The 15,223-nt window shown below is 40.1% G+C and overlaps 4 protein-coding genes across 4 annotated transcripts in view; 3 read left to right on the forward strand and 1 right to left on the reverse strand.

The window, feature by feature from the left end:
* The window catches only part of LOC119888548 (serine/threonine-protein phosphatase 2A 55 kDa regulatory subunit B beta isoform), a 40,698-nt gene extending 36,578 nt beyond the window's left edge, over window positions 1–4,120 (reverse strand). Inside the window, exon 1 of the mRNA XM_038699151.1 lies at window positions 3,488–4,120. Within this exon, the coding sequence (XP_038555079.1) occupies window positions 3,488–3,566 (79 nt within the window). The 5' untranslated portion in view covers window positions 3,567–4,120. The remainder of the gene's footprint in view (window positions 1–3,487) is intronic.
* A 414-nt stretch (window positions 4,121–4,534) lies between these two features.
* On the forward strand, window positions 4,535–7,891 carry rpl26 (ribosomal protein L26). Its single transcript, XM_038699154.1, has 4 exons — window positions 4,535–4,689; window positions 5,419–5,590; window positions 5,676–5,816; window positions 7,725–7,891. The coding sequence occupies exons 2-4, from the start codon at window positions 5,423–5,425 to the stop codon at window positions 7,851–7,853; spliced, it is 438 nt and encodes a 145-aa protein (XP_038555082.1). The 5' UTR covers window positions 4,535–4,689; window positions 5,419–5,422; the 3' UTR covers window positions 7,854–7,891.
* Window positions 7,892–8,898: 1,007 nt separating this feature from the next.
* atp6v0e1 (ATPase H+ transporting V0 subunit e1) lies at window positions 8,899–11,202 on the forward strand. Its single transcript, XM_038699155.1, has 4 exons — window positions 8,899–9,124; window positions 9,685–9,732; window positions 10,591–10,713; window positions 10,838–11,202. The coding sequence occupies exons 1-3, from the start codon at window positions 9,021–9,023 to the stop codon at window positions 10,682–10,684; spliced, it is 246 nt and encodes an 81-aa protein (XP_038555083.1). The 5' UTR covers window positions 8,899–9,020; the 3' UTR covers window positions 10,685–10,713; window positions 10,838–11,202.
* Window positions 11,203–11,572: 370 nt separating this feature from the next.
* On the forward strand, window positions 11,573–14,294 carry bnip1a (BCL2 interacting protein 1a). Its single transcript, XM_038699801.1, has 6 exons — window positions 11,573–11,701; window positions 12,780–12,872; window positions 13,005–13,096; window positions 13,269–13,373; window positions 13,580–13,698; window positions 14,098–14,294. The coding sequence occupies exons 1-6, from the start codon at window positions 11,621–11,623 to the stop codon at window positions 14,292–14,294; spliced, it is 687 nt and encodes a 228-aa protein (XP_038555729.1). The 5' UTR covers window positions 11,573–11,620.
* Window positions 14,295–15,223: the final 929 nt, after the last annotated feature.

Here is a 15,223-nt window from a genome sequence, read left to right on the forward strand (position 1 = left end):
CCTCTTTTCTCTGGTCTCCTTTTTGGCAGCCTTTTGTTCCCCGTTCTCTATCTTTCTATCCTCTACACAGAAAAGCTGACCAAACAAAAACAGAACAGTCACGTGTATGAGTGTGTGGATGCCTTATGTGTGTGTGTGTGTGTGTTTGTATGTAGGATGTTTGTCCCCAGTGGCATGCAAGGACAGGACCACTACAAGGAGTGTGTTCTGAGCTGTGAAGTGGGTGTCTGTCGGGACAACAATAACACAGCAAGATGTATGATAACGGCGCACATACACACCAGCATACTCTCTGTACCTCACCAACAAAACTCACACTCAGTGTCATGTTTTGTCAAAATGCCTACAGAAGTCCCCCTCAGGCACTGCCAAGACAAGCTCAATGCTCTTCCTATAAATAAGACAGCCGAGCAGAAATGCAGAATACACAGATACACATATGGAAATACACACACACCACAAGACATGACAAACGTCAACTTCAGTCATTAATCCCAAAGATTTTCTTGTCACAGATCTAATCTTAAATATTCATTACTGTATTCTGCGTATTTTCTGTCACGCTCAAACAAATAATGTATCACAGAGTTGCCCTCAGACACTACAGCAACTAGGAGGACGGAGAGGAATCTGAGGCAGGACGGGCCGCGTTGATTGATGGCATGTGTGAGATGTGGCGAGGTGTCAGTTGGGGACGCACATTTTCCCTGACTCAAACGCAAGGCAGCACAAGGAAGACACACATACAAAACCCGCACCCATCACAGACCTTTAGGACTTAATCCATCACACCAGAACTGACAGACTGATGTGAAATGGGGAAAAAAGAGAAGACCAGGGGATAAAAGAGCAGAAGGAAATACATAAAAGCCACACAAACGTGCACAGGTGTCCAAACACACATAACCACATTTCAAAGACACATGCAGTCAAAAGCTGGCTGTGCATCCCTCCGAGACTGGACCCAGGTGAATCCGAGTGATGCTGGCACACTGCTCTCCATAATGGCCCAGATAAACAAAGAGAATGCACGCATAAACACTCACACACACAAAGGTCCAGTACAGGGCTTATATAATGTATTTTCCACTAACATGGTAACTGCACACTCATCTTCCCTGGGGTGAACTCTGCTCAGCTGGAGCGGACACGAATGCTGGGGGGTGCTTGAAGTGAGAGGAAAAGGAAGGACTGCAGTGGTGCACCGAAGAGCCTCCTCAAGACCAGCAGGTCTAATGGAGAGGCAACAAGGTCACGGCTAGAAGTGCAAATGCAGGCGTAAACAAACGCTCAGGCGCAGGGCTTTCCGTCCAACGCAAACACACGTGCATGCATTGATTTGTGCGCAGACACGTCTACTTTTTCGTACTTTTTTTTTAACAGCAGATAGCGTGCAGAGGGGATGACCTTCGCCCCTTTTCCCACATTATCAAGGTCATCTGCTGTGTGCCGGCCTCCGGCACATGAGAGTCAACATCTCTCACTCACGTTCTGCGTACAACTGTTTCTCCACACAGAGAGGAGCAATGCAGGATCATGTATCACATTACCATGGCTGAGCACTGCAGCTCCAATGTTTACTAATGTATCACTTCCTCTATTACACCACTCCCTTATCTCAGGCAGGAGGCTTGAGAGTCAGAAAGAGTCGGAACGAAAGATTGTGTTTGCTGACCTCTTAAATTTCGGAGCTCACATTGATGACAATCTCTACATTTCATATGGCAAATAATCATTTTTGGCTATACATAAAGCAAGCCGTGTATAGTGCATGGATTGGTCTAACATCACATTTCAACAAAGCAGCTATTAAAATGGAAAAACATGAACCACAGAGATATGAACAAGATTATGCTTGAGCACAAATATCCTTGGCCTCGGAAACAGTGCATTGACAAAACAAAATCGTACTCACTTACCAGCTTTTTCCTGAACTTCCTGAACCACAACTCACTTTCTTCCTCAGTGGATGGAGTTTGCTCAGTTGTCATGGAGAAAACTCTTAAGCTATTTTAAGGTAATTCTTCTGTTTTTGTTATAATATCATCATGACAAGTTTACAAGTAACATACTCAAAGACAAAGAGTTTCTTTAATGTTTAACACTTTTGCTTTCAATTACACTATAATGCTTTTTTTCCTCTTACACAAGAAGAAGAAATTATTTTCAGTGCATTCACACCTTGTTGGCTAAATTTCTACCAAAATGTGTAACGTCCTGACTCGTTTCAGATATCCGATGTCTCTTGCACTCTTTAGGCCACATAGAGAACCCCAACATTCACTTAAGATTGTCTAGACACACAGAATTAACTCGTATTACAACTCTTAATTAATAATTTATATATGTATATTCTATTATTATGTATTTTCCCTTCTGTTGCTTGTATGTTCTTTTGTTGTAATTCCCAATTTTGGATTTCGATCAGGATACTGTAAACAAAAAAATCCCTCTTAAACCTTGTAGGCTAAATTTATCCTACAAACCAAGAGCAATTTAATCATTGTTTTAAATGGCGAGTCAAGTCAAGACAGTGAAAGGGAGAGAACAGGAAGCACAACTTCGTAAAAGGGAACGGCAATGGATGTGATGGAGCAGAAGAATACGTGAATGAGGGAACGTCCATAAACCCCTTTCAGGTCATTCTCATGCTTACTGAATTCATACAGTAGGTCAGCTCTACCAGCTGTGAAGGTCCCTGGCTATGACCACCACCACAGAGGCTACTGTACCACACTGTCTTCCTTCCTTGTGCCAGAGGGCTGAGGGCAGAGCGCACACAGGAAGGAGGGCAGCCATGCAAAGCTAAATAATGCAGTGGCTCAGTCTCCACATTATGACCTAGTAAATGGCTGGTTATACAAACACTCAGACCCTCTTGGGCTGCCCGGCCTGACAGTACCATCAGCAGGATGAATCGACCAGCTCTTATGAACTAATGTATTGCTATCATGGCTGGGGTCAATTCACTCAATTCAACATTTTGTCTCTGTACAACAAGAGGACAGTAAGTAAAGACTGGGTGCATTACATGGTTAAGGAGAAGGCATTTTGAGTGACTTAAGTCTGGTGTGGTATCAAAAAGGCCTCTAGCCACACATGTAGTCTATGGGTTAGGCTATGTAAGCAAAGTGTGACAGGGTTAAATTAATTATAGAACCAATGTTAAGGGCCCAAGGAAGATACTTGACATGCAACTCCACAAACTGTGTTGACAGCTTAAGCTATAAGGAACAGAAAATGAGTGAAACAAGGAGTCATCAGTTGTCTTTACATCCAGCCCATGCATATCTAGATTTGAGAATAGCTCCAACAACTTCATCCACTGTGGCAAATCTGCAGTGGGTTAGTAGCCCTACAACTGGGCAACTTCTGCACACATGTAGTAGGCTATGTGTCAGGGACACAGCAGCAGCCCCAACATCCATGTCACACGCTCAAAGTAAGCAACACAGCCCTTCACAGCCCTCTCGGCGTCCCACCCTACCTTCGGTGTGGCAAGTGGATGACAGGATGGTGCTCGGAGGGCGGAAGAGGTACGGGAGATAACGGGAAAAACATTTCATCTTCTTCTCCGATGCTTGCCGACGGGTGAAGAGCGTTGCGTTGCGGGCTCCACATCCGCACTGCCGCCGCGACAGTCAGCCAGAGAGGAACCAGGGGGGTGCGGGAGGGGAAAGAGGCTCTCTGTCCGCGGCGCAGGGGGGCTATGACAGCATCACTTTTCGCAGGCAGACAGCGCAGGCAGGCAGGCAGCAGACTCCGGTGAAACTGCGCGTCGCCCGGGGAGCAAACAGCGCACGGTGTCAGCGCGCCTCCGCTTCCGTGTCGGTAGTTCACTCCGTTAATGTAGTTGTTTGAGTGAGAGCAGGACAGTGAGTCGCCTCTGTTCTCTCAGACGGGAAGTCACTGTAGGCTATGTGTGGTCTGCCGGTGTAAACACCCGGCCACCCCCCCGCGTCGGGGTTGTTCAGTTGTCAGGTTGTTGGACTATAAAGCACACTTAGCCTATAACTGATTGTAGATAATGATCTTCTCACGCTGTTGTCATATGTATCTGGTAGGCTAATAAATATTGTGTTTTCTATTTAGAAATAGCCATATTTAGCCGTTATATTTGTGTTTTATGCCATTATTCGTGTTAGTTCTTTATCCTAAGTGGTAAAAATGTAAAATAACAGAAGAGTGTGTGATGAACATAGACCAAAACTTGATGAATCATAGAGAAAACTTATTTCCAACTGCTGACCAGGTTTTTGATTAAGTTTGGCGCCATCTTGTGGCAACATTTTATATGGACTACAAGCGAGAATTGTAAAGTCACAAACATTAAATCAGTAATAAAACTTGTTAATAGCCTACAGAAAATTATTTTAAAAAATAAGGTTTATCAGCTTTATTAACTTGTGGTAATAATGCAAGACCATAAAAAGAAGTCAGAATGAACAAGAAGCTTTAACAATTGCCCAATTCGTCGAATTCAACTATTAAAACCACAAGCAGCAGTGTAAAATATGATAATACGACTAAATGTAAGTGTTTGTGTTTTATGTTCACTGTATTAAATGTTAATATGTGTTTTTTTATCCAAAATCTGCGGACATCTCGCGAGACTTGAGTGTGAACTAATGCCAGCGGAAGTACTACACGAGTCTCTTTTCCGCCGGCCATAGAGGAGCAAACGGCAGGGTAAGAATTCCTTGCAGATAATTTCACTAAAGTTATCACCATCCATCCTCCCTGTAATGTCACTCTTTGTCCATATAACAGTCTAAACACCTCGTGAACATTGTCACAATTAAAAGACGGCCAATATTGAATCGTTGTTGATGAGAGATTACAAATTAAAACCTGCCAGTGTTTGGTCTCCCTGTTAAAGTCTGTCGGGATCCGCATGTCGGCTACGGGAACTGAAGGAGGCTTGATTCTTGCTGCTAGCGATTAATATTCGGCTTCCTTTTCAGTCATTGCTTTTTTTTATCCAATCTGTTGCTCGCTCGATAATATATTACCGAGTTAATGTTGGCACAGTGTCTGTTGTATTATGCTAACTCAGTAGCGACATTTTGCTAGCTTAGCTTATAATAGCTTTGAAGACATAACCTAGCCAGCTAGCTGTTAAACTGTAAACTCCTGTGTGTGTGTGTGTGTGTGAAGAAGTTACAATGCTAGTCGCACAACGTTACTTATCGTGTTTCAGTGGAGGTGTTGTGTAGAGAAACTGAAATGCAAAGAACTTAAATTAATGCTGACGTTTATTTGCTAGCTTAACGTCACTTACATTGTATTTGAAACCCGTGCTTGCATGATTCATGTTTTCAGCAGTTAGGAGTGGAATTTAAGCAACTGCGGCTTTTCTATCCTGAGACTGTTGTGATGTCAATTGGTTAATAACCTGCATGTCTTGTTTGCTCACAGCATCATGAAGCTGAATCCATTTGTAACATCCTCCCGCCGCAAGAACCGCAAGAGGCACTTCAATGCCCCCTCACACATCAGGAGGAAGATCATGTCTTCCCCACTATCCAAGGAGCTCCGCCAGAAGTACAACGTGAGGTCAATGCCCATCCGCAAAGATGACGAAGTCCAGGTACTGTAGTTTGGATTGCTGAAAGTTTCTCATAAAAACTGTAAGTTTCATTTGCTTGACCACTCTTGTTGGTGTTTACAAACAGGTTGTCCGTGGACACTACAAAGGCCAGCAAATTGGCAAAGTGGTGCAGGTCTACAGGAAGAAGTACGTCATCTACATTGAGCGCGTGCAGAGAGAGAAGGCCAACGGAACCACAGTCCATGTCGGCATCCACCCCAGCAAGGTGAGAACACAGTTGTGTAGATCCTCATTGGTTTCCCCGTCTCAGTAGAGTTAAGAAAATAGTGTTAAAGTGAATGTGGTGGTGTTCGACACTGTAGCGGGCGATGTCAGTGGATGTAAACCTTTTTATAACGAGCTGTGTTTCCCTGTCAAGACTTTCGCTTGAAATGTGTCCTCCTGCCTTTTTAGCATCCCACTGATGTGGAAATTGTCAGAGTTTAGTGCAATCTTACATGACAAACACCATTTCCATGTAGAAGTACCAGAGACATTTATTTATCATGGTTCTGTGGTTGTGTGCCTGACCTCACTCTGCAATGGAGGTGGGGGCAGCACTTAACTGTGTTTGTTCATCATTAAGCTGAAAATGCTGGACCAACCTTGATTTATTTGTTTTAATCCAATGTTTGTAAGGTGAAAAATGCACAAGTATTCAGTTTTGTCACACTGTGAACACTGTCGATCCAACTTTGTGGCAATCTTTGAGGATGTAAGGGGTGTTGGACAGCATTATTTGAAGTTGTTTCTGATTTTTCCAACATATGTACATACATAGTGTGAGACACCTGTAAGACACAGGGAAGTGCTACGTGGATCTGACATTAATGTGACACAAATTAAGGCTATGTTGAACATGGAGTTGAAAAGATAATACATTAAGAGTGATGTGTAGTAAAAATGTTTTTAGTCTAGGTACAGGATCAAGTTCAGATATCATCATGTTGATGATATTTGAACATATGATGGACAGGAAGCAATATAAAACACAATTCTACTGAACTTTTAACATCACTGTCGCCTTTCAGTGTCTGAAAGGTTGTATCAAAGTGGGAAACGTAAATGGTTCATGAATTCATGTCAAAGATGGGCTGTGCACAGTAACCAGAAAAGTAGAAACCCCTGTACTTTGTAATTCAGTCCATTAGAACATCCTTGTAAGAAGTACTGGTATCTTTTAAAGCCCTAAGTTAATGTTGTATGCATTATACTGTGAGGTGTTTTTTAAGTTTAATCATTTATGTGTAAATGAGGAATGTCAGTGTATTGCAGTCCACAAAAACCATAGAAGAGTCAAACAACTTAACTGAACTGGTTTTAAATTAAGGTAGCATTTATTGCAAGACATTTTGAGGTGGAGAGCGAGAGGCGAAAAGTAAAAAGCGAAAGTAATAAAATGAAGGGTGGCTGAATTCCATTTAGCTGCTTCAGTTTCAGAGTCATGGCATAGGGACACATTGTCTCACTGTCATGACTTACTGGTACTGTCTTCGGTGCAACTAGCAGGTTTATTTGTATTCATTTTCAAATTCAAGGAATATTGGGCTGTAGAATGTCAATGGGCTGTGAGTAAGCCGTCAAGAGACAGTCAACCAGATGTGATGGATTAAAAACTCTGCTCTCCCAGGTGCATGTGAACTGGTCAAAGCTAGATGACTTGTACCAGCAGAAAAGGCACAGTTCTAAAAGCAATGTGCAACGATATGTGCAATGCTGTGACAAAAACACAGAGCTGTCGGATTTCATGCACAACAAGAGCAAATAACTAACAAAGCCCAACAAACATCAAACCTGTATGGTCTTTGTAATAAATCTGACTCCTCTGAAGCCTAGGTTGATGCCTATTGGGTTGTGTGGATTCGTGGTTTTACTGATTGTAGAATTGTACTGACCATCATTTCCCTAGACATCTGTTTGTTTTGACCATCAGACTTACAGCTATGTCCACTTGTAACAAGTCTTCGACATTAGGAATGTGTTGTGGACGTGCCTTTATCTAATTGTAAGGAGCTGCAAAATCACTGGATTATACAGATTGTCAGACATTGATCGTCTTTCCTGCATGATTTGCATCACTGCCAATGAGACATTTCAGGACTTGTCCAGTAACCCAGTTTTTCCGGTTTTGCAGGTGGTCATCACCAGGCTAAAGCTGGATAAGGACCGCAAGAAGATCCTGGAACGCAAGGCCAAGTCTCGCGCTGATATAAAGGAGAAGGGCAAATACAAGGAGGAGACCATTGAGAAGATGCAGGAGTGAAAATGATCTTTTGCTATCAATAAACTGTATAAATGGACCATACTTTGTCTGTCATATTTTAGCTGTGGAGGTGGGATGATTGTGTCAAATGTGTTAAAGAATTTATATTTCAAACATGCATACCTTATTTATGGTAGTCTAACACAAAGATTGTGTTACACCCGTCAGTGTAAAATTGGTCTGTACAGGGCCCATAAACTCAGTATATTGCACTAATTTTAATCCAGAGCTCAAAGTGAGTCTTACAGCTGCCAGTACTAGGAAATGGATGTTTTTGTTTATGAATGAGTTTGTGCTGGCAGAAGTCTCGTTAGAAACTAATTTCAGATCCTGATATATAGTGATGTGAACACTATAGAGTTTAAATACATCTGCGTATTTGGGTTTGGTGGTTCAGATTCCTGTCCTTTTGATCCTTGATGGTTATAAAGATGTCAAACGGAGTTAGCGGGAAGATACAGGCCCACACACCCAGGAGCACATGATATTTACATGGACATAATTGTTGGTTGAAAAAGGTGGCATACAAGGACACTGCAGATTGCCTTAATATAAAGCTACAGGTGGAATCATAAATTTGTCATAGACATTGAATTGTTCATCATTAGCTTCAAGCTAATAGTGCTACAAAAAACCCCCATCAAATTTAAAGGAGAATAAACTCACTGTCAGGGGCCTGTCCTTGCTTGTGTGTAGATATAATCATGTTGTAGTTGTACAAAATGAGCGATAGGTGTCACTTTATTACCAAAGACTGAACATTGCAAAGTTTGGGAAGTCCCAAATGAAAGGCATAGCAAAAAAGATCCAGCCTTTTTGTAAAAGTCAAGCATTTTGTTTAACGGAGAAGTGGTCATAATTTCGATTACCAACTAACGTACAAATTTCTCAAAACTAATAATGCTGAAATAGTGCGATGATCTACAGAAAATGGACCATATTAGTCCATGTCAGCTTTTTTGTCGACTTTTAAGTATATATGCTTTACAAATAAATGTTCAGTGCAACACAGTTGAGTTCCTCCCTCTCTGGTTACTGATGGTCATGTGATCAGCGCTGCCTCGTCTCTGTCGTCCTGTGGATCCTGTCTGGCAGCTGGACAGAAGTTTCTCTAGTCAGAAATTTGTGTTCAGTCATTATATTCTCTGTTTTGAACAAAACACCATCATGGCGGGACTAAGTTTTGTGATCTCCATGTCTGTGATGACCCTGTTTTGGTGTTTTGTTGGAGGAGTTGTGCCCTGGTTCGTGCCTAAAGGACCAAACAGAGGGTGAGTTCGTTAGCTGCACTTTAGCTTCCAGCTGGCTAGAAAGAGCTAACTTAGCTAAATAGAGTTTTTATTGTATGTTGTCCCGTGACTCTTGTTTGGTACAAGTAGGTGTACAGTGTATAGAGTAGCGACGCTGTTTAATTAAATTTCTGTATGTTATTTGAGCAGTTTAACAAATGTAAACCTTGTGGACGAACTTTACTCGCTAGTAAGTAAAAGTTAGGATTAGCTAAAGCTGAAGCTAACATTTCATCCTGTGTGACTCTAAGGAAGCTTCATCCTTTTTGCCTTTTTAATCCCCGTGTTGTTGCTATCTCTGCAATACATCTACTATAAGTCTATGTCCTTATATTTAGATGCCAAACTCAAGAGTAAATATACTCCATCTCTGGAAAATGTGCCTAATGCAACTTCCCTTATTTGCTTCTTTGTCAGTCACATCACGAGATCAAGCTATGTTAATAAATGGCCAATGTTGTATTTTAAAACCATGCAACGTTATTCAATCTTATTTAAATGTTCAGTATACCGCTTTTAAATATTTTCTCCTATTCCCACAGAGTGATAGTCACAATGTTGGTGTTAACTGCAGTTTGCTGCTACCTGTTGTAAGTATTAAGTTATCATCCAGGAAATTTACCAGGATTTCTTTAACATTGTGTTGTGGTAGTTTTATCATACCTTCGTGCGCTTATAACGCATACAGAAAAATAATGGAGGGTCAGTAAGAATCAGATCTATAATATAAACATCTGAAATTATTAGTCCATTAATCCGCTGACAGAAAAATGTGTGGCATCTATTTTGACAGTTAATTAAGTAATTTGTCCAGCAAAAATAACAAGCATTGTCCCAACTTTGGATTTGCAAACAGACAATTTTCACTGTTGATTAATCAAGAAAATAACTGCCAAATTAATTGGTAATGAAAATAATCTTATATTGCAGTCCTAATAATATATATTCCGACTAATAAAACAAATAGAGTACCTCTTTTCCTCAAGTGGACATTGATTTGTGTTGAGACTTTAGAGATGATTGATGACTCCTCCTTTACCCTATAGTCATTTGTTTGCATTACAGTCACATTAAAACAAAGGTTCTCATTGGTGTTAGTACTGTTTTGCATATAGTATTTCTGCCTTGTGATACGTTATTTATATTCACAATTAGGTGCAAGTGTGCACATGGTGTCATGTTACATGTCAGACTGGCAAAAGTAGTGCAGTAAACACAAAGCAGTATTGCAGCCAAGAGGAGTTATTTCCCAAAAGCCTTCAGTTTGGTGCTGTGTAGAGTAATCCTAACAACTGAATGTTCTGTCATGACAAAAAAAATTCAGAAATACCGTTGGTTAGAGAATAAGAAATGACCCACATCCTGGAGCTTTGAAGAATGTGTTTTGAAGTGCAGTTTTGTTGCTGAGTATTTACACACATGATCTTATTATTTTTTCTGTCCACTAGCTGGTTGATAGCAATTCTGTCCCAGCTGAACCCACTTTTTGGCCCTTCTCTGTCCACTGACACCATCTGGTACCTGAACTATCACTGGCCTTAAGATACCCTTCCAGGGTCCTGACCATACAGGCAAGTATTGAATCTACATTTGACCTACCTACCTACTTTTATGCAGTTTATAGATGCTGGACTTCCATGTAGCCTATGGAAAATTCATTTCTTAATTTGTGTTTATTGTGATTTCTCCCAGCAGGGGTGGACCGGACACTGCTGCATACCAATGGATGTTTGCTACTCACTCGATGCAGAGATCCTGCCTTCTGAATCGCCTTAAACTCAGAACCGTGTGTGATTATTGAGTAATGCCCACACTGGTGCCTTGTACAACAATGATTCCCAAAGTACCTCTGAGAGATCTCACTGAATGTGCTTCACTTCTATTAAAGCAACCTGTTGTTGTTTGGTTTATATATAATGTATATTGTGTTTAATGCTGGTGTTGAGACGAATGATAGTTGATGTGTGGTGTGTTTGATGTGATCTCTTTTTGTCTTTAATATTAGTGATGGATGTAATCCATGTGATAGTTGTTAATTAATAAACTAATAATCAACTCCATTGGTTCGAAAATGTTTGAATTTTGTTCTGCCTAATTTATGAGCTCATGACTTTTTCCAGAAGTCTTTGCTGTAATTAGATAATTTTCCAAGTAATTATAGTCATTGATATAGATATATTAATAATTACTCTTTATCATGGTGACATGTAAAGAATATATGCAGAATTTAATGATATGTTAAATAACAGGCTGTTATGTTAAAGTGCTTTACACACAGCATTTCATTTTAATAATTAATTAATTAATAATAATTTACTGAATATTACATTTATTTAATAAATCGTTATATGGTGGTTGAGTATTATTTTATACAGCCCATGTTTCTTTAATATCATAAAACAGTTTGTATGGCCAAAGTCGACAGTCGACGTTGCAGGCTTCCCGCTTGCCGTAGCTCGAGCAGACTACGCTGGCAACATGGCGTCCTCAGATGTCCACGTCCGAATATGCGAACAAGAAATTCTGAAATATGACTTGGAAATCAAAGCTCTCATCCAGGTGCGAATATTTGTTTGGTAAGATTAGTTAGCGCTACGCTGGTATTTGAGCTTGTCATGTAAGGAAATCGTGTTGCTGTCAGATGGCGTTTAATGAAAGAGTTCAGCCGGTGCACCGACAGTTTGAGCTGCAGCTACCGGGTGCTTTAAAGTATCTCTTTACGTCAGAAAAAACTGACAGATGTGCTTAGCGACAAGGTAAGGCATTATATCAAGCGGTAAATCAAAGCTGCCATAAAAATATCAGGAAAACTGGCCCATCAGTAACGTTATCATAAGTCTGCCAAAAAGAAAGCATTCATACTGAAATTGATTTCCACTTGTAACGTTAGCATATAAACTATGACCATACTTCTTTAGTTTGTTTAGTTTGGTTACCTTTCCACCCCACTAATTACAATTTTTTATTTTCTTTCCACTCCGTATTGTAAATATATATGTAATATTGTAGTTCCCGTTACTACAATGCTGAGATTAGTCAATTACAAAATATTATCAGACAGCAATTTTGATCACATTTGTGGTTGAATAATATTTTAAGCAAAAATGTGAATATGTACTCATATAAACATCTCAAATTTTGTTTTTACTGTTTTATGTTATTTAACGTTCAGTAGCCTACCTTTCGTTTTTTTTAAAACTGTTATCAGGAGAAAAAAACCCAGCATTTTTAAGGCATCTGGACTGTGGGAAATTGGCATTTGTCACTATTTTGTCACATTTTATTAATGATACGTAATCATTCCATAATTGGTTATCATAAAGAATAAATGACAGATTAATTGATAATGAGAGGAGTCATTACAGGCCTAGAGTTGCTTTATATGCTATTTCAGCACATTCCGTCGCCCATGTTGACAGATTATTCCCACCTGACAGATTGATGGATCTCTTACTTCAAGTGATCGCCAGTGGTGGTTTATCCTCAGAGAACAGCTCAAACTGTCCAGCAGAGCATCTTTGCAGTCACAAATGAGAGCAACAGTTTGATACCAGTAACTCTGTTACTGGTATCAAATGATACCACAATGATATAGGGGGTATGTGTCTATCTCATCCTTGTTTTGATGTCTCACCAGGATATTAATGAATGCACAGGTCCTCAAAGCAAGCTGACAGAACTGAACTCAGATGTGAAAAAGAGTTTCCACAATCTCAGATTGCGGATTCAGGTAGGGAACGCTATTTATAAATTCCTCTGCAAATGTGACAGAACCACATTACAGCCTGTGCATCAACCAGTTGCACTTGATTTTATGAGATATGGCTCAGAAAACATTTGTGCTATTTTGTTGCTTTGACAGGATTTAGAGCAGATGGCTATGGAGCAGGACAAAGAGTCAGACAAGCAAGCTTTGATCAGTCAGGTAGAGGGACACAGAAAACAGATGATGAGGTAATGTCTTTGGATTTAGATATTCTACCATTCCTGGCTTTTATAAATGTGAGCTGGTGTGTGTTTTGTCACAATAACAATTGATAACGCTGCCAGAATTGCCTGCTTAAGCTTGCATAATGTTGTTGTTTTTTTTCGGGGTGGGGGGGGGTTGTAATGGCTGTTTTTGCAGTAACCAGACAGTTTGGAGGAAAGCCAACCTGGCCAGCAAACTGTCCATAGACAGTATGGAGAAGCAGGCACTTCTTAATGGAGCAGATAGTGCCGTGAGGCAGAGGTGAGCTGACAATGACAGTCTCTTAAATGAGAGCCGTACAGACACATGGATCAGCTTTATGACTGTCAAACAACGTACTAGATTCTCTCAGTGTCGTAGTTAAATAATACATTGTTTTTACATCTTTCTTTTCCTTTTATAGTATACATTTAATTTAAAGTAGGACATTTATATTAATTGTATCTTGTTTTGGATCTCTTTCTCAGGAAGATGACCAAAGAGGATCTGGCTCAGACAACCAGTGACATTACAGAGAATCTTATGAGCATCAGCCGGATGATGGCGCAGCAAGTTCAGCAGAGCGAGGACACCATGACAACACTGGGTGAGTGAAGGAAACGCCTGATGTAAAGAATGCACTAACAGCGTGTTAGCAAAAATTTATTCCATGGGCATAAGTCAGATGCTTAAAATACAATTTTCCACTTAGTTTTGTCGATTCAGATTTGAAAGGCATGAAAGGGGAGCTGGTGCTGTGTGTGTTTACTGAGCCTCCTGCTGTATCTCTGTGTTGCCATACATACTGTAGGTTGGTTAAAAACTTGGCCACCGATTTTAGAAGAGTAATTAAACTTCAACTCATTTACGGTGTTTGGGGTTAAACTGTTTTAATGCACGCTGTCTAAACTGACTATTCATTTGTATGAATTATTATTCTGCAACCACGCCCTCCTTTCACAAAAAGGTTTTGTGTTGAAAACAGATTTCTCTCTTTTGTTTGAAGCAACCTCCTCAAGGACAATCCAGGAGACCAACGACGAATTTAAGACCATGACGGGGACCATCCAGCTGGGGAGGAAACTCATCACCAAGTACAACCGCAGAGAGCTCACGGATAAACTGCTCATCTTCCTGGCGCTCGCCCTCTTCCTCGCCACAGTTCTCTATATCCTTAAGAAGAGACTATTCCCCTTCCTGTAGACCAGGTACCTTTTGAGGAGCTCTTGCATTACCACATACAGTACTTTCCACGGTCAACTCAAATGATTTAATCAACTGAATGCTGCGTGTCATATTACACAGATATAACACACGAGTGTCTGTTCAGTGGAATGTCGCCTGTTCACTTAGCTGAACTGTGACGCTGCTGAGGGTGAAATATTGTCCACAGAGAGGAAGATTATTGCGCACCTATAGTTCCATGCTGTATTTTGTTTGGTTCACCATACATTGGTGGTACAAGATGTCCATCTTTAGTTAGTGTGACAGTAATGCTGTGCATTGCTTTCAATGAAATCACTTGTGAGACGAGATGGACGACCCATATTAATCTTTAGTACATTCCTGTGGAAGATATCCAGTGCAGTTTTTGTTTTCATATATATATTTCACATATTAAATATATATATTTAAGTTTATATACACACACAAACACATGCAGAAAATAATTCTTGGACACTTAAAATAGTAGCCCTCTGTTTGCTTCAGATGTTGCTACGATTGCAGTTCAGTGAAACTCCTGTTTATGTATGACACACAAGGTTCTTGAGATGAAAAAAACAAATCTGAGGAAAATAATGTAAGCAGAACATTTTCGTATAATCAGATAATCACATAACAATAACAAGAGACACTTTTTATTTCAGTTCAGCAAGCTTTTATCGTCACGCATGTCATTGAAACAATATTACAGTCATAGACAATACTATTAATTACTGTTATTCAATAGTAGTATTAAACTATACATATTTTGGAAACAGTACTAGGATTTAAAAACCAACATGTCTGTGTAACAGAAAGGGGCCTTCTTCTTATATTCCTCACTAACTGATGTTTTAACCAAACAGTTCTTTAGCACATGAAATCATAAAGTCGCTGTGCAAGTCATTTTGTGTAATTATTATTTAAAA

The sequence above is a fragment of the Micropterus salmoides genome, unplaced genomic scaffold, assembly GCF_014851395.1.
Source record: "Micropterus salmoides isolate LMB-PRFRI ecotype aquatic unplaced genomic scaffold, ASM1485139v1 Ms_hic_scaffold_5, whole genome shotgun sequence".
Taxonomy (NCBI): Eukaryota; Metazoa; Chordata; class Actinopteri; order Centrarchiformes; family Centrarchidae; genus Micropterus; species Micropterus salmoides.